The sequence below is a fragment of the Marmota monax genome, unplaced genomic scaffold, assembly GCF_021218885.2.
Source record: "Marmota monax isolate L192 unplaced genomic scaffold, Marmota_monax_Labrador192_F-V1.1 WCK01_AAM20220418_F8-fsc00037, whole genome shotgun sequence".
Lineage (NCBI taxonomy): Eukaryota > Metazoa > Chordata > Mammalia > Rodentia > Sciuridae > Marmota > Marmota monax.
Window position 1 is genome coordinate 8886485 of NW_026693245.1, and position 19657 is coordinate 8906141.

The 19657-nt window shown below is 38.4% G+C and overlaps 1 protein-coding gene across 3 annotated transcripts in view; it reads right to left on the reverse strand.

Annotated features, from left to right (window-relative positions):
- Window positions 1–19440, reverse strand: part of Plpp1 (phospholipid phosphatase 1) — a 91721-nt gene extending 72281 nt beyond the window's left edge. Inside the window, exon 1 of one of the 3 annotated variants that reach the window (XM_046456296.1) lies at window positions 18942–19440. In XM_046456296.1, coding sequence (XP_046312252.1) covers window positions 18942–18962 — 21 coding nt within the window. In that variant the 5' untranslated portion in view covers window positions 18963–19440. The remainder of the gene's footprint in view (window positions 1–18941) is intronic. The other 2 variants (XM_046456293.2, XM_046456294.2) reach the window with 2 other exon arrangements.
- Between the last annotated feature and the right edge of the window lie 217 nt (window positions 19441–19657).

The following is a 19657-nucleotide window of genomic DNA, read 5'->3' on the forward strand; positions in this document are numbered from 1 at the left end:
AAGTGGCATATGCCAACTACAGTGAAATACCATATAACCATTAAAACTTTGTAGAAAACTATGGGAATTTTTACAAAGAACATAAAATGGAGACAGAGGAGCCAAGCAATAGTCCCTGCTACCTGGGAGGTTGGAGCAGTAGGATTGCTTCAGCCCAGGAGTTTGGGAGCAGCCTGAATGACAAAGCAAATTCCACCTCAAAACAACAACAACAAAAAAGAAATATATGCAGTAAGTTCCCAACTTTGTTTAAAAAAAAAAAAGTGTGGGTATATGATCATTTTAAAAGCACCAGAAAGATTCCCAACCAAAATGTTGAAAGGGTCTCTGGGTTGTGGTAAGAAGATAACTACATCAGCAGTTTTAAGAGCTACTACATCATTTGTTTTATGGGCTTTTTAGAGCTTACCAATTTATTACAGTTCATTTTAGAAGGTTTAGAAATCAAATAATAATTGTTTTTAAAGAAAAAAATCTAACCTAGAACTTACTAATGGCAGTATTCCATACCATCCAAGATTCTAATATCTAAAAAATGGGGGTAAGTGGATTATGTCATATCTATCTAATGAAATACATGTATTTTCAAAGTCAAAAGAGTAAAATATATTATAAACTATATACCTTTGATAAAGCAAGGCATGAGGTACATGCCAATAATTCCTAGCAACTCTGAAGGCCAAGGCAGGATAATCACAAACGTGAGGCCAACTTGGACAATTTGGCAAGATTATTAACTTATCAAAACCCTATCTCTAAATAAAAAATACAAAAGAGCTGGGTATATATCTCAGTGGGAAAGTATCCTTGGTTTCAATCCCCAGTGCCCCCCCCACACACACACACACAAAAGATAAGTGTTCCTCTAATTTAAAAAAGTAGTCTTTTTTTGTTTATTTGTTTGATGGATCAGACAAGGTCTCCCTATGTTGCCTAAGCTGGCAACTCACAATCTTCCTCGTTGAGCCTTCTGAATGGCTAGGAATACAGTGAGTGTCACCATGCCTGGCTTGAAAAAGGTATTTTTAACTTGGAAAATCTAGCAGATGCACAGGAACACTTTATCAAATATTAACTATATGTATTTAAGTTGTCTTTCTCTTTAGCCAGCAAACTACAGAAGACAATACAGGATAGTGAATCAAGAGGAAAGTTCTCCCTTTAGATGGTTTCTATGGAGTTTATTTAGTGTCTAGTTTAAATTTGTAATCTATATTATTTTATTCATGTATTACTTAAGCTTGTAAAACAAAGCACTGTATTCGGGTGAGAACACCTAGTTAAATTATATCTCCCTTTGAACTTTTAGTGATGGGACTTCCATTCTCAGCAATCCCAACTACGAAATTTCCTTAACCAATGAAGTCACAAGAAAAATTTTTTCCATTCAGCATTAAGGTCAATGTTCCAAAGAATAATAAATATTGATTTTGAATAAAAGTGACAAACTCCAATGCCCTTACAAAATTATGAAAAAGGTTAACACATAGCCAGACATGGTGGCACATGCCTGTAATCCCAAGACTCAGGAGAGTGAGGCAAGAAGATGGCAAGTTCAAAGCCTGCCTCAGCAACTTAGTAAGGCTCTTAGCAATTCAGTGAGACCCTGTCTCTACATTTAAAAAAAACGGTGGGGGGGGTAGGGTGGTGGTGGTGGTGGATGTGGCTCAGTGGTTAAGCCACCCCCACCCCCAGGGTTCAATTCCTGGTAACAAAAAAAAAAAAAAAGGTTAATACATAAATGCCTCAGAAGTAGTTGTACAGAGTGGTAGTTGAGAGTAAATGTTAAAACCTTTAAGCTTTAGCAACCATACTGATGGAAATCAGATTGACTTGGTTTCATAATATTGGACCAAAATAAGTTATCTCAGTACTCAAAATGTATGTAGAAAAAAATTCAAGAATCTATAATAGGAAGTGGGGATGTAGCTCAGTGGTAGAGTGCTTGCCTAGCATGCACAAGGTCCTGGATTCCATTCCCAGCAGCACAAAAAAATGAAAAACTTCTGAATAAAATTCAGACCTAAGACCTAAAACAGTTCACATCCCCCACACAACAAATAAAAAATATATTTTAATTCTTGAAAGTGTTAATGTGAATTCATCATATCTAGTCTGAATTATGCCAAATGACAAGACCTAAAACCTAAAATAAAGTGATACTAACTTTAGCATCTCAGAAAAAAAAACATAAAAACTCTTACTTTGGCAGGAAGTCACCAAATTGGCATACCTAAATTAGTACACTTTGTTTAAAATACACACTTTCTTTTTTAAAGGCACACAAATATAAGGCATACAAACAAAGAAGTTTGGAAAATTTCTTTTTACCAGTTATGATTATAGTAGTAACAAATCATATATCCATTTTTCCAAAAATGTATGTTTATATTCCTAAAGTCATCTTATACAGAACATGAGCTGAAGAAGGAAAATATCCCACAAATTATTTCTTTAAGGCTAAAAGCAAATATTCAATGCTGGAACTATACAATAAACAGCTACTGAAGGCATAAATTGGTTTGTTGAGTGACTAAAACCAAGGACTTTATTTACAGATACTCATTTAATTCTAGGAAGCAGAGAGTATTCTCTCCATTATGCAAGTGAAAAAACTGAAGCTTAGCAGAACTAAAGAAACAACAATGTGACCTGAAGCAAACAGAATTTTGAAATTTTGAATATCAGGCTCCAAATTTCAAACTGTATCCACCACACTTGATGATAGTTTTGAAAAACAATGTATCAAATAATCCATTGATGTTAGCAATGAAGGTTCTGTAAAGGAGAATTCAACTATTTCTTGACAACTGACCTAAAAAATTATTTCCCTTTATCTGTCAAGATCATTCTCATCTGGCAGGGGGTCCATGCCTGTAATCCCAGCAATTTGAGAGATTGAATCAGAAGGATCACAGATTTGAGGCCAGTATGAACAATTGTGCGAGATCCTCTCTCAAAGTATAAAAAGGGTCAGGGATGTAGCTCAGTGGTAGAGTGCCCCTGGATTCTATCCACAGTACAGACACACACACACACACACACACACACACACACAAAATCATTCTTCAGCCAGGCACGGCAGTGCAAGCCTGTAATCCTAGAGGCTCGAGAGACTGAGGCAGGAGGATCTTGAATTCAAAGCCAGCCTCAGCAAAAATGAGGCACTAAGCAACTCAGTGAGACCCTGTCTCTAAATAAAAAAATACAATATAAGGCTAGGGATGTGGCTCAGTGGTCAAGTGCCCATGAGTTCAATCCCTGGTACTAAAAAAAGAAAAAAAAAATTCTTCTCCCATCTCCCATCCAGCACATCATAGGAAACCATGGCAACCTATTATCTTATAGGTTATCTTATAATTTATATCTTATTATAGGATAAAAGTTTATATCCTATAATAGGATAAGTATAGTGCTTCAGATGATGTCCCTAATAGATCTTCCTCCATTCTCCTCAGAAATGATTCTATTATTCTATGCTTGAAATTTTCTCAAGGTTGATGATGCACTTATTCACTCAGCTAGTATTTGGGTGTCTTTCTTACCTGCCACATTCTTCCTTCTTTCTCATTCTGACTCTTTAAAAGAGTAACTTATACCCAGCAATTTCCCTTTCTTCACCAACTACCTATTTCTCCGTCCAATTTGGCTTCCACTCTGAATTGGCTTTACATAAGTCTCTCACTGATCTTTTGTATCTAAACCCAAACTCCATTTTCCAATCTTTATACAGATCTTTCAGAATATAGACATTGTTACCACTCTCTCCACTTGGCTTTCCAGAAACACTCTCCTCATTTGTAAACACTCCTTTTCAGGTTGTCTTAATTTTCCCCAACCAATCTGAAATGTAAGTTTTCTCAAAGCTCAGTTCTAGACCATCTTCTCATTTTATAACTTCTTCCTGGGATTTCATCAATTCTCATGACTTCAATTGCCACAAATATGCCAATGGTTCCCAAAAGTCAGAAGTTTTCTCTGAGCTCTAAAACCATTTATTCAACTAAAGACTTCATACTTTATACATATTCCAAGGACATCTTAAATATAACATGACCAATACCAAGCTCACTATATCCTTCCTATCAAATCAGGTTCTCTCCTAGTTTTCTCTAGCTCAGTGACTAGCAGGAACCAAAATCCATCCAATTATATAAGTCAGAAAATTCTGAACTATCTTACATCTCTCTATATACCTTTTCTCCACATTGAACCTGCCACCAAGATGAGTACCCTTAATCTCATAGATGCTATCTACTTTCATCCTTCTCTACCACCATCTCCTTAGTCTCACTACCATTAACTCACTACCATTATCTCACTTCTACCATTACAAAAAGCCTCCTAACTGATCTTAAATCCAAACCAGCTCTAATCTGTTATTCTACCTACCAGCCAAAGTAAAAGTCCACACTCTTAACTTTTAGGCATCCCAAGAACAAAAAAATTTTTTTTTAATTCTGCAAAGTTTCTACACATAAGTAAAAATAAATAAAAATGTTTTCTTTGATATAAGGAGACTGATTCACAGTGGGATAGGGAGAGGGAGCATGGGAGGAATAGACAAACTCTAGATAGGGCAGCAGGTTGGAGGGGAAGGGAGGGGACATGAGGTTAGAAATGATGGTGGAAGTGATGATCATTATTATCCAAAGTACATGTATGAAGACATGAATTGGTGTGAATATACTTTGAATACAACCAGAGATATGAAAAATTGTGCTCTATATGTGTAATAAGAATTGTAATGCATTCCACTGTCATATATAAATTAAAAATAAAAATGTGTTTCATATTTTGATAAAATACAAAATATTTTAATAAAATTCTATTGAAACTGAAAGTCAGCCTAGCATTCTAAGTTGTTTAAAATAGGGCAACAATCTTTTCTCTTGAGTAATTAGAGTTTGTGCAGATATAATGCTAGCTCACTTTAAAAGTTTCCATTTATATTCCCCCGCCCCCCGCTTTTTTTTAACCAGGATTGAGAATTGAACAGAAGACACTCTACCTCTGAGCTATACCCCAGCCCTTTTTATTTTGTATTTTGAAACAGGGGTCTCACTAAATTGTCCAGACTAGCATCAAACTTGCCATCGCCTGGCCTCAGCCTCTCAAGTAGCTAGGATTACAGGCATGTGCCACCACACCCAGCTTCCATTTACATCCTTTATTACAGAAAGTACTATACCCTTATTGCCCAAGTATTAGTTCATCTTTATTGCCTATATCAACTATAACATTTCTGCCATCATTCCATTTGATATATATATTTTTTTAATTTTCCACAGTGGCCCATGCTTCACAGCTATTCAGAAGGATGAAGCAGGAGGTTCACAAATTTGAGGTCAGCCTCACTAAGTCCCTTAGAGGGAGCATGTCTCAAAATGAAAAATAAAGAAGGGCTATGGATGTAGCTCAGTGTTAAAGCACCCCAAGGTTCAACCCCCAGAACCAAAAAAAAAAAAAAATTTAAACTCCTTGCTTTAACAACAATTTTGCTTACAAAATGTTCAATGAAATTACAGGCTTCCTAACCTGGTGGTTTTTTTGTTATTGTTGTTGTTGTTACTGTTGTTGGTTGGTTTGAGATGGGAGTCTTACTATGTTGCCCAGGCTGGCCTCTAACTCCTAGGTTCAAACAATCCTTCTGCCTCAGTCTCCTAAGTAATTGGTCTATGGGCAAGCACCACCAGCTCTAGTATTTCATTCTTTATCATAATGCCTGAGGACATGACAAAAAGAACAACTATAACATTCTTCGAAAGTTCTTCCAGTGATCTGCTCTTTTTCCTAGTAAATCCTAAATATAGATCTAATTAATTGGCCAAACTAAAAGACAAAGTCTTTACTTCAGGAAATTTGAATTGCTATGTGACCCTTATACACTTATTAAACTGAAAATCAGAATCTCCACTGAAATCTCTTAATTGGACAGCAACTTCATCCATTGTGAAGCATGTCCTCATGATGAATCCTCTCAAGTGACCTCAACTCCTTTCAAAGAAGCCTCATCCTCTCCTGAACCCCTCTTAAAAGCCAAGAACATACCACCTGGCAAAATTCTTTCATTTTTTCTTCTTCTCATTTTTCCACTGTCTTCTGTCACCATTTTTATCAGGAAAAACACTTTTTCAGCCAAAGCCCACATCAGAGCCTCTGGGCTAGAGGTTCCCTTGAGGTTAAAATTTCAGTCATGATTATTAAATAGCTCAATGCTTTTAAATATAAGTTTTAAATGACAAGCAAAAAATATGGCTCTTATATAGGACTCAATTTTGCCAAGTTTTTTTAATAACTTGGGCCATGGTATTATGATATCTGAATTCTGGTGCACATATTTTTAGTTATTGTTGGGTCTCTATGGCTATAGCATAGACAAAACTCCTTGTGTTCAATGTCTACATCCCAATGCCCTACCCTAAGTAGTAAAGTATCCTGCCAGCTACAGCCTCTCAGTAACATTCAAGTCTTACCATTCTAATCATAAATTGGCTAATGAAATGTAAGACTAGTACAACTAGTACTGAGGAAAGTAGAAAAAGAATCTTATATAATTTATTTTTTTTAAAGTCTGGTTTCCTATTTATTATTCTACACATCATAGGTAGATTGCAGTGTTAAAGAGATTCCCCTAGTGTGTCAGATCTTTGCCCCCACAGAAATGTCTCTTTATATTTAGTAGACTGTTAGAAGTGAGGTTTTTTCTTTGTTGTTGTTTAATTGAACAATAAGTAAATATGTCTGTCATTTTTCAAAATTGGAAATCCTCTTTGCCAAAACTTCAGTGAATCTGACCAGATTATATTCTGTTTGGCTTTTCCATGTAACATGTATCACCATTTTTCAACAGTGTAACTGACAAAGGAATACCCAATAAGCTGCAAGATGTCAGGAGCTACTTGGCCATAGATAAAACTGTATGCCTATCTACATATGGCAAAAGAAATTCAGGCAAGAGGCCTATATTACTTTGTATATTGGAGCCCATTTTCCTGTATTACTACTTCCTAAGTGCATCAGTCTTCAGCTTTTTCCCCATTTTCTACTGACAGTAATACCCCATTCTTGGTCAGGCTAAATTTATAATTAATATCCTGAAAGTCTGCTGCAGTTTCTCAAAATATTCCCTTGTACACCAAGTGTTCATTGTCTTCCTACCCTGAGTTCACTGGTGTCAACTTCTGCAACACGTTCTGTAGCAACTGATTCTCCTTAACCAGTGAGGTTCATTTACCACTATGATCTAGCAGTCATTATAACTTAAATATAAATAAATAAAATAGCCATGTGATTTTATTCATGAAGATTGCAGGGAGTATAGAGGTAAGACAAGAACCTGACTTCCAAACCAATGGCTTTTAACTTGAAGTTACACTTTAAACTCTTTCAATAAAGTTACACAAATTAGCAATCAATGAAAAATTACCTACAATGTCAAATCCTAAGCATGGGGAAAAGTCCATGCAAAAACTTATTTTCATAAAATGGAACTATTCATTTGTATATTCAACAGCAGTATTTAGAATTTAACCCATATTGCCTGACACTTAAAGTAAGTTTTAATGTAGATCCAAAACTTGCTACAAAGTTAGCATTACCCATAACCTGCCTAACAAGTTTTGATAAAATCGTGAATTAGGAAACCTTTTCTCCATGTGGGCCATTGGGTCAGACGTAGACAATATTGGGAAAGGAGCACATTTAAAATTCCTGTTTCTTATCCATGCCCTTTGAAAAAAAGTAAAATACAATTAATGTCACTTGCTTCTGCTACATGATTTAACTAAGCTAGGGATATTTTCTAAATCAAAATTGAGATGTTATTTTTGTGTTTTTAAAAATCATTTCTAAGGAAAAATTTTATGAAAGTATGAATTTTAATTATACTTGATCATATACTTAACAAACTACCCTCTCTGAAGAACATGGTTATCTAAAATTAGAGTTATCCCAGAACACTAGAGATGAGTGTAATTGTAATGTACATCCCTTTCTTATACTGTGGAAAGAAGAAAGGATAAATTCTTACTTATCAAAAGAAGTTATAAAGGCAACTGGTCTATTTAGCTTGGTCAACCTACACCAAAAGCTTCCTGTTTTAGGCTCTGAGTACTAAATTAGGACTACCCAAGCCATGCTATCCTCACCTCCCAAACACCTTTGTTTATTCTTATTTCTGGCTTGCTATTCTCTCTTTAACCATAAAATTTCTTTTGGATACCTTGCCAATGAGCTGTGGAAATGCTGCTCACACCGAAGTACAATGAGGTTATATGACCCCAGAAAAAAAACTGATTAGAAGTAATCAGAACATTTTTCATTGTAATTTGGGCACTGAAAACTGAAAAACTAACCAGATTCCCTCCTCAATGCTATTTAAACGGTCACTAGGTCTACACCAATAATTTTCCAAAAGAAAAATCACCAGCTCACAAAATCAGATTGAAAAAGCATAGTGTCTCAAGGGTACCAAATGGGCTTATCAGCTTAATAATGATGATGATGACAACAACAATTGCAGAGTGCCTACTGCAGTTCAGGACTATGCTAAACACATCACATACATTGTCACACACATTAGCTCATCTGATTTCACAGCGCTATGAGGAAGGCATGATTAGCTGCAACTTTTTCCTCATTAACTGAGGAAACTCATAAGGAAGTCAGGTGACCTTCCAATAACACATAGTAACAGATGGAGCTAGAATTCAGATCTCAGAAGAGTGGTTGATGCAAGTATGTTGCCTATTCCTTCTTGTAACAAACATCTGAATGCTTATTATGTGCCACACACTTCCTAAGCACCCATGTTAAGAGTGTTTTCACCTCTTAATGTGTACAGATTAGTATCCTTCTAAACTTTCTACAGGAATTATTTCCAGAACTAGCCAAAAGTAAAAATTCCCAAAGTTTTATATTATCTCTGTCGTAAAGAAAAGCAAAGATCTCAGGGGAAACCATGCTGAAATAAAGATAGGCTTCATTAAAATATCTACCTATCTCCCCTTACATGGCTCTGTATATCTCTTGAGGATTGAGATCTTGTCTCACTTGATCTTGGTATTCTCAGTGCTAAGCTATAACATATACATTATTATTTCTTATGTGTCTGTTTTCTACCATAAGCAAGAAGCTGTCAGACATCCATGGGTTTTGTTTTTCCAATCATTTTTGTATCCCCAGTGGTAGAGCATAAAATGAAGCTAATACTATACACCTCATAGTTTGTGATATTACGTGAGTTTATATAAAATATTTACCAAGGCACATCATAGGAATTCAGTAACTAATGGTGTTCTTCTCTTCTCATTTACCTTTCCAGCACTGAAGCAGCCAACCCATGTCTCCCTGCTGCTGACACAAATGAACCAAAAGGCAAGGCAACACATGGCTTAACAGCTAGCAATTAACTGAAGAGCTCATCTGCTACACATTTCCTATGTTATTTTTCTGGACACCCCACCCTGAAAAAGACTCAGGAAACATTTCTAAGCAGTGACAACTTAAAACTGAATCACAAGGTTCTAACTATATCTGCTGGAATGCCTTACCAAAGGTAACTCTGAACACTGTATACATGATTCACTCAAAAAACAAGAAAGGCAAAGGTCTTCTTTCCCTGTGAAGATTAACAGGAATGCCTACAACAACAATGCTTATTCGAAGAAAAAGGCTATGGGCATGTTATTTGAACAGGGCAAATTAGTTATATCACAAGTTATCATTTGTTGCTAATTCTTGATGTTATTAGGAGTTTGAATTATAAAAATTAGAGTGCCTTTTTTAAACAGTAGATACTTGTTCAAACTATGGTAAGCAGAAATTGACTCTTGAATATACATCATAACTAAACATGATTAAGATAGTCATAAGGGGCTGGGATTGTGGCTCAGCAGTGGAACACTCGCGGGCGGGACCCAGGTTCAATCCTCAGCACCACATAAAAAAACATAAAGGCATTGTGTTGTGTCCATCTACACCTAAAAAATAAATATATATAAAAAAAGATAGTCATAAAATATTTAAGCCACCTACAATAATCATTGCTTTTATATAGCCAACTAAATCTCCCAACTCCTACTTCCTCACCACTATCATTTATTATAACCTTTCCCAATCTAGACTAGTTAATCAGTACTCAAAAGTTATAAGACTCAAAAATGCACTTCTCCCCAGGCACAGTGGCACACGCCTGTAATCCCAGTGGCTGAGGAGGCTGAGGCAAGCGGATCACGAGTTCAAAGACATCCTCAGCAACTTAGCAAGGCCCTAAGCAACTCAGTGAGACCCTCTCTCTAAATAAAATATATAAAAATGGTCTGGGGATATAGCTCAGTAGTTAAATGCCCCTGGGTTCAATCCCCAGTACAAAAAAAATAAAATAAAAATGCACTTCCCAATTCCTAACCATACCACTTCTTAGCTGGGTGGCCTTGGGTGATTTCCCAACAATTCTAGGCCTCAGTTCCATCATCTGCCAAAGGAGATGACCAAGCACCCCTCCTGAAGCAAGTTATTGAGGGACCCACAGGCTACACAACATCTAAAGAGCATTAAATAAACAGCAGTTATTATAATTATCCATTCTGATATTTAAAATTAAAGGTGACGATTAACTAGTAAGAATACCAAGGTGTCTAGTGATTAGAGAAATGCAAATCTAAACGACTCAACGATTTTATCTCCAGTCAGAATGGCCATCAATCATCAAGAATACAAGCAACAATAAGTGTTGGCAAGGATGTGGGGGGAAAGGTAGACACGTACATTGCTGGTGGGATTGCAAATTGGTGCAACCACTATGGAAAGCAATATGGAGATTCCTCAGAAAACTTGGAAGCCAGGTGCAGTGGTGCACACCTGTAATCCCAGTAGCTCAGGAGGCTAAGACAGGAAAATCGCAAGTTCATAGCCAGCCTCAGCAAAAAGTGAGGTACTAAGCAACTCAGTGAGATCTTATCTCTAAATAAATATACAAAGTAGGGATGAGGATGTGGCTCAGAGGTCAAGTGCCCCTGAGTTCAATCCCTGGTATCTCTCCCCACAAAAAAGAAAAGAAAACTTGGAATGGAGCCACCATTTCGCCAAGCTATCCCACTCCTCAGTGTCTACCCAAAGGACTTAAAATCATCATGCTACAGTGACACAACCACTTCAATGCTTATAGCAACACAATTCATAATAGCCAAACTGTGGAAGCAACCTAGATACCCTTCAATAGATGAATGAATAAAGAAACTGTGATATAAATACACAATGGACTACTATCCAGCAATATAAAGAGAATAAAATTATGGCATTTGCAAGTAAATGGATGCAGTTAGAGAATATCATGCTAAGCAAAGTAAGCAATTCCAAAAAACCAAAGGCCAAATGTTTTCTCTGATGTGCTAATCCATAATGGGGGGGGAGGGGGCAGGATGAGTGGAGGAACTTTGAATTGGGCAAAGGGAAGTGGGGAAGCATGGGGATAGGAAAGATGATGAAATGTGATGGACATCATTATCCTAGGTACATGTATGATTGCATGAATAATGTGACCCTACTTTGTGTACAACCAGAGAAGTGAAAAATTATGCTCTGTGCACAATGAATTGAAGAGTATTCTGCTGTCATGTATAACTGATTAGTATAGATTTTTTTTTTAATATTTATTTATTTTTTTAGTTTTCAGTGGACACAACATCTTTGTTTGTATGTGGTGCTGAGGATCGAACCCGGGCCACACGCATGCCAGGCGAGCGTGCTACCGCTTGAGCCACATCCCCAGCCCAAGTATAGATTTTTAAAATTTTTTAAATGTGATCCATATACACAATGCAATATTACTTAGCCTTAAAGAAGAATGAAATAATGGCATTTGCAGGTAAATGGGTGAAGCTGGAGAATATCATGCTAAGTGAAATAAGCCAAACCCCAAAAACCAAAGGCCGGAATGTTTTCATTGATGAGCGGATGCTAATCCATAATGGGGATGGGGGTATGAAGGGACTTTAGATTGTGCAGAGGGGAGGGAGGTAAGGGGAGGGGAGGGGGTATGGGGGTGGGAAGGACAGTGGAATGAGATGGATATTATTATCCTATATACATGTATGACTACACTACCGGTATGTGACTCTGCACCATGTTCAGCCAGAGGAAGGAGAAGTTGTGCTCCATTGATGTACAATGTGTCAAAATGTATTCTACTGTCATGTATAACTAATTAGAACAGGTTAAAAAATAAAAATAAAAAAATACTAAGGAAGAAGGAGCTAGGAGTATGGCTCAGTAGAACACTTGCCTAGTATGGGTGAGACCCTGGGTTCAATCTGAGGGGGATGGCCATGGATGAATACCACAATCTATTGACACATATAATAATCCAGCCAGAAAACTGGCCTCTTTTCTATTATGAAATGCCCTTTCCTCCTTTGATCTTCAACACCTGCTCTCCCCTATGCTTGGAAATTTCCCCCAGCTCCTCGTAGCCAATTCATTTTCATCCTTAAATCTCAATGTAAATAGCTCTCAATTCAAATCTCCCTTTCTCAGAGAAGCCTTTCTGGAGACTATCATCCCCCAAAGTCTCACTGTTATAACCCTATTTTAATTCTTTCATAGCCTCAGTAATTATGATCTCTCAGTACAGAGAGCTTACCTTTTTCACAGTTATTTTCTATTATATTAAGCACTTAATGTATGCTCAATAAATAATTAAATGAAAGATGTTGAAAACTCAAATACTTTTAAAAAGTTAACACTGAGCTCATACAACATAAAAACAATTTCAGGTTAATATGTGTTAAAACAAATATCTGAAAAACAAGGATAAGAGAAAGAGAAGGTATGAAGAGGTATAACAAAATAGCTTTTTTTTGCTGCTTGCTGAACTGCAGAGAGGAATTCAAATGATAGAATTTACATAAGTGAGAATGTAAAATTATGTTCATTCAAATGTCTTAGGACTATAACTCTACTTTTTTACAAGGGGAGAAATCATTTCCAAGACCTCAGCAAAAAAAAAAAATAGTAAAGGTGCAGCTAAGTCTGTTTTCTGGAGTAAGCTGAAATTCAGGAGTTATCACTGCATAAAGTAACAGTTTTTCTATTTGTCTAAGTATATTCTACCACAGATCTATTCAGATCAATTTCCACCTTGCCTGGAATACCACCAAATGAAGACTATATATGTGGTTTCACACATGACTGATAAAACACTAGGCTTCAAAAGCATTCCATGAGGACTAGTGGGAAACATTTTAAAGTTCCTAGCACAAAACTAGCTGATGTTATTTCTACTGATACAATTATCATGCTATAGATGGTAGGATTATAAAAGATTTTACTTCATAAACATATATCAATAGGAATTGTGACCTATTCACAGAATTGGGAACATCTCCAGCAACACCAAATCTAGCAGCAGGGAAGCAGATCTCTCAGGCCTCCTGCTGATGTCTCTCATATTGGCCAAAGCCAACCAGAAACCAAAAAGCAAGGGCTCAGCTGATGTAGCGCATGTAAGCTACTGCCCAGAGCACAGTACAGGATAGAAAAAAGATCTGGTGAAGCAAATGGAGAATATGTACAGAAAGGTACTCCAAGTGATTCCCACACAGCAAAACACAAACATATGTTTCACTTAAAATTTGAAAGTTTAGTCACTTTTGTTGCCAACTTCTTTTTTAGTAGGGTAAATATTAACCTCAACTTAAATTTCTTATCCAAAAAAAAAAAAAAAATCAGAATAATTCCCCAAAGTGAACAACATATCAAAAATTTTGGTACAGCTCAGCCAGAAATGACTAAATGAGAAAGAGATTAAGATTCATAGCATGTCTCTGAGTTTCCAAAAGTATGTTATTCAAAGAGAATATAAAGGAAGAATTTAGATTTCATAAAATATATGAGGAAAGTTCTCTGAATATTTCCATACTCTATTCCAAACAAGGTAAATTTAACTTAAAAATCAACTGTATAAAACAAGTAGGGCCAAATAGTTATAATCCAGGCCTCTACTTTGTTCCAAAATGCTCACTTAAAGAAAGAAAAAGTCTGATTCAACAAATAGCCAGTTCAACAAACTTTTTTTCAATTCCTTCCTTTTGTGGCTAGAAAAGAAAAATTAAATGATATACAGAAAACAAACCAACAAACTTTTATCAGAATCAAGTTTCATTAATTGAAGTTAGTAGAACTGAACTGCCCAATAGTCAGGATAGGAACTGTGTTCTATTGGTTCACTGGCTTATTTTTATCTTCTGTGCCTAAACAATGTCTAGCACCCACCAGATAGTCAATAAGTATGTACTAAATAATGAGTGGATGAATGAACAAATGTTAGGAGAAAAGGGAAAGCACAAAATGCTGGAGGTTATTCAACAAAAGCAAATTTTTTCAAAATCTTCACCACCACCACCACCACCCTCCTCCCCTAAAGCCACCTGAAAGGAATCCAAACTGGGAGTTAGGAAAGGAACAACTCCTTAGGGCATATTAGTTTCGTAGAATGATGTCAGCATTATGATAATGACATATGTCATCAGTATGATATAATTACTAATAGTAGCAGGGGTTCCACAACCACCTGGCTTGATTATGTTATTACTGACAGATTTTTTTCTATACTTATTGACTTTGATTTGGCATAATGGTGATACAACATTTAGAGCATGCTGGGGTACCTCAAACCCCTCCCTCCTGAGAAAGTCAACACTGGCATCCATGGGCTTCTGTTTGCATCTGCTACTAAGGGAAGCTGTAATTGATGTTTAGTGCAGAGAGAGAGGCTGTATCAAATCTGTTCTGCACATAGATGAATATTATCAGTTAGGGTCCTAGCAAAAAGAAGCACACTACCTGATATATTCAAGAGAATGTAATGAAGGAAGCATTTTCAAGGTGTAAGCAGGATTTGGGGAAAGCAGCAAGGGACAATGCTATATCTTCAGATGGCAACACCTGAAAGTCATTATCATCTCTAGGTCTGAAGAGGCAAGAGAAGGGTTACCAGAACCCATAAAGATCTCTGTAGCTGACTGGAAGAAAGAGCCACTGAATAGGGGTGACCTACTCAGAACATCCAAAATCCAGCAGGAGTGAAGTGGCTCTTCCAGGCCTCCTGCTGATATCCCTCACATTGGCCAAAGCCAACTAGAAACCAAGACAAGGGCTCAATTGACATAGCCCATGTAAGTTCTTCCCAGAGCACAGAGCAGGGTGGAGAAAAGAGCTGGTGGGGCAAATGGAGAATAGGTAACACAGAAAGGTATTCCAAATGATCACCACCCAGCAAAACATAGATATATAGCTTTTGCCAGTTCCACCTAAATCTTGTAAACAACATGAACTGCAAATAAGTCATAAGTATAGGTACTTACTTAGGTTCCTAATGCCCTAGGTCAAGTTGGAAAAAAAAAAAAAAAAGAAAAAAAAAGTCTACAAGTAATTCTAGGCATCTTCTGACATTCTGCATCTCTAAAAGTAAAAAAATAAGCCATCTCTCTATAAATGGAATACACCTAAGATAAGGCCCTTCTCTGCTCCTCTGCTCAAAAGGTACCTATTCCATAACTGCATTATTAAACTTATCATGACATATTATAACCTCTTATTTGTCTAGAGACTGTCCTATTATCTTTGTATCACTAGTACCTAACAAAGTACAAAGTTGGCCTTTCAATGCGCACTGAATCAATTAAAGGACTCAGGGTCAATTAACTGGTTGCCTAATGGTATGGTGGCTAAAATATGGAATGACCTTTAGCAATTAACTAACAAGTTATATTCTGTACATGCCTTAATAAACTGGGCTAAAACAGTATCAGCCCACCATCATTGTCTGCAGACCAGCTTTTCTCATGTGCTCAATGTATATGGCCTTTATTATCAATCATCAAAAGAACTAGGGAAAGATGGCAAGATTATGATTCATTTCAGAAAGGATTCAAATATACTTAACCTTTCAAAATGCTCATTCTTTTTCCAAGGGCTTACCAGATTTCCTGAAGGAGCCAACAATTCAGATAGAGAATTCGTGTTTCACACTGATAATAAAGATGATTTAGGGACAACACACACACACACACACACACACACACACCCCAAGAGAGAGATGCATATTTACTGATCACATCAACAGGCATCGTCCTTGGTAAAATTATAAGCACTTATGTAAGAAAATCACATAATATCATTAAAATGGATATACTGTACAATGTTCGGGTGGTCATTAACAGAATCTGGAACATATGCACATTATAATTATGAATCATTTTCACATAACCCTGTACTTATGAAGTGCTTAATCATCTTTTTGTTGGTAGTCAACTTCTACCTATGAATGCCTCACAGAAAAAGGAAAACGTTAATAACCCTTTTCAAGCTGAAAGGCAGCCAAAATCCTGCTGTCAGTGAGGTGAATAAAAACCAAATTTAATATGATACTTAGACTCTACTAGAAAGGATAAGTTTTCTATAAATATGTCTTCCAAAAGTTGGCATGACAAACTTCTCAATCTTCTGGACCACTGCTTTTACTCACTGTTATAATGGAGAGTTGATGTTAACTCTAATGTCATCTTACCTATCTAATTAAGTCAGTACTAAAAAAATCACTTTCTATTTAGGAAAAGGGAAGTCTGACCTTATCTTTACAATACACTTAATATACTTTAAAAGAAATTTCAATAATATGAAAACAGATAAATATGTTTCAAATACATGAAGTATCTTAAACTAAATGCATAAGTCCCCAAAGAAAGCTTTTTCCAAAACCACCAAAACATTTCAAATGTCTTTTTCAAAGTCATCATAGTTACTTTACTGCCAGGTCAATGTAGCACTAAAATTAACCTCTAATAGGACAATTATGTGATGTATGCATCATATTAAAAATATAGGCCGGATGTGGTGGCACACGCCTGTAATCTCAGTGGCTCAGGAAGCTGATATGAGGATCTCGAGTTCAAAGCCAGCCTCAGCAATGGTGGGGCGCTTAGCAACTAGGTGAAACCCTATCTCTAAATAAAATACAAAAAAATAGGACTGCGGGGTGTGGCTCAGTGGTTGAGTGGCCCTGAGTTCAATCCCTGTTACCAAAAAAAAAAAAAAAAAAAAAAAAAAATATATATATATATATATATATATATATATATATGCAACAAGAACTTGAAATTTATAAAGTTATACTGCTTATAGGTTCCCCCACTCTACATAATTTTTTAATACAGATCTACCATATGACTTTGTGTTTAATAACTTTAGTTTCATCTACCTAAGAGTAGTACGTATGTTTCATCCCTACTCATCAGTGTTAGGTCCACAGGGAGAAAAAAAATCATGCTTTATAAATTAATAACTCCCAGTAGGCAGGAAAGGGTACCGTTGATACATAAAAATTACACAATATATAGCTATTAAGGATGTTATCCAATAGACTCATTACCAAAATTCCTGATTGAACATTTTCCTCTTCCTTCACTAAATATAAATGAAGTTTAACCAAGTTCCACTGATGCAGAATACATCACAGTATATTTTCAATGTAGCATCTTTAGCAAAGGTAAAGTTTTCATTACAAATGAATAAATCTGAATATATTTTAATTACTATGCCCTGACATCTGAAAGGACTATTTCTATAAAGACTGTTCCAAAACTGTATTCCCCTCTCCTAAGCTTAATTCCTAAAATTCACCGTGAAGCTATAAAGTAGGTGTCCTGGTAACAACAACAAAAAAAATCCATATTTATATATATATATATATATCAAAAAGAAATTTTGTCTATAAAAACAATCTTGTCAAATTTAAGCGGATTAGACAATATCACAAGCACCTAAGAGGTCAAGTTTGAAGCAAGAGAGTAGAATACTCAGAAACTATTGGATTAAAACCAGGGGAATTTCCTTTCTCTGAAAAGCCATTATTCAGATTTGCATCTAGGATGCTAAAAAACAGACATCTCAGATCCTGGGAATTTGCCAGTAGTACTACTTAGATTACTTAAACATGAGTCGTACTACCCAAAGCTCCAGCAGATTTTGTTGTTTTCCATAACACACATAATTCACAACATAGCTGCCTTCCATAATATATATTTTAAAAGGTGAAACCAACTCCTTCCAACGCCTAACCCTTATCCAGATGATTCCAATTCTTCCTCAACAGGAAGAAGCACCTGACAATCAGAAACCCAGAACAGAAGTTGTCCAATCAGGAAAACTTCGCCAAATGTGCTGCAGCTTAAAAATGTCTAGTGCTTCTTGCGGGCTGTCATAGGAAATGGAAGCTATACCATGGCAAGGTTTGCGCAGAAAAAGAAACAGCAGGTCTGAGATACATTCCCCTAAAAGCAAGCCTCTTCAGAACTATAGGCAGAAACTTGGCATCGTCATCCCCATATGCAACCTGACAATTTACAACCTGGCAACACCTTCTAATTAGAAACGTTCTAGCCTTTTATAGCCGAAAAATCAAACTGCTTCCCACAAGTAAAATAAGCCAGGCACTGGCGCCTGCTACTGAGAAGCCCTAGTGCATCAAATCTCCAGTTTCGCTACAGAACCTGAGGAGCCAGCGACCAGGTTTCTCCGAGTTGAGAGGGAGGAGCCCACCCTGCCTGCTAGAGTGGACCGGGAAACAGAGGACAGCAGCAAGGCACCGAGCGCAGAGGCGTGAACAGCGTCCAAGCAGAGGCCGGCTCAGCACACCCGCGGGCGACAGACAGGAGGTCACGCGGGGGCTAGGGTGCAGGTTGCAAAGCGGGGTCCCGGGCTGCAGAAGCCGCCCCCGCGTCTCGCCCCGCTGCAGCGCGAGCCTCAGGCACACCCCCCCGCCTCGCCAGTCCTCGGCACTGCAGCAGTCAGTCCTCTTCCAAAAGACCCCGGCCCACACCCTGGCGCACCCCACCGCGGGCCCGCGCGCACACGCCCCTCGGCCCGGAGCGCGTACGTACCCAGCAACACGCACAGCACATCGAGGGCCACGTACGGCAGCCGCGTCTTGTCAAACATGGTCTCGGCCCGGACCCCCCCCCCCGCACAGGCGGCGGACAAAGCTGCGGGCGGACGGCCGAGGCACCGGATTCTCGAGCCCGGCCTCGGGACTGGCCACAGCCCCTCCCGGTCGGAGGAGAACAGCGGAGGGCAAACTGGAGCCCGGCGGAGCTCCGGTCACTAGCAATGGCGCCGGGGACCCCTCCCCTCGCGGCTCCCGCAAACACTCGTTCGGGTCCGAGGCACTCGCGTGCCGGCCGCAGCAGCCCTGTCGCCTGAGGCCCTGTTCGGTCGGCCCCGGCCTGCCCCAACTGCTCGCAGTGCGGATCCCGGCGCCCTCTCCAACAGGCGGGGCGTGGGGACTCGTGCTTTAAGGATGAGGACCGGTTGGGAGGGAGGAACGCAGGCTGGGGCCCCACCCGCCGGGCAGCGCCGGACCATCCAGCGCGCGGCCTCGCAGGCTGTGGGAGCGCGGCAGGGCGGGGCCGGGGAAACCCCGGCCGGGGCGGGCAGCCAATCAGCGCGCCGGCCCCGCCCTGCCGACCTGCGGAGGCCGCCCAGAGGTTGAGTCCGGGCTGGCCCGGGCGGGCGTGAAGGCAGCAGGGTCTGGAGCCTTTGCTCCCCTGCGCATTCTGCTGATGATCTGTGCACTCGGCCACCTTAACCCTGGCTGCTA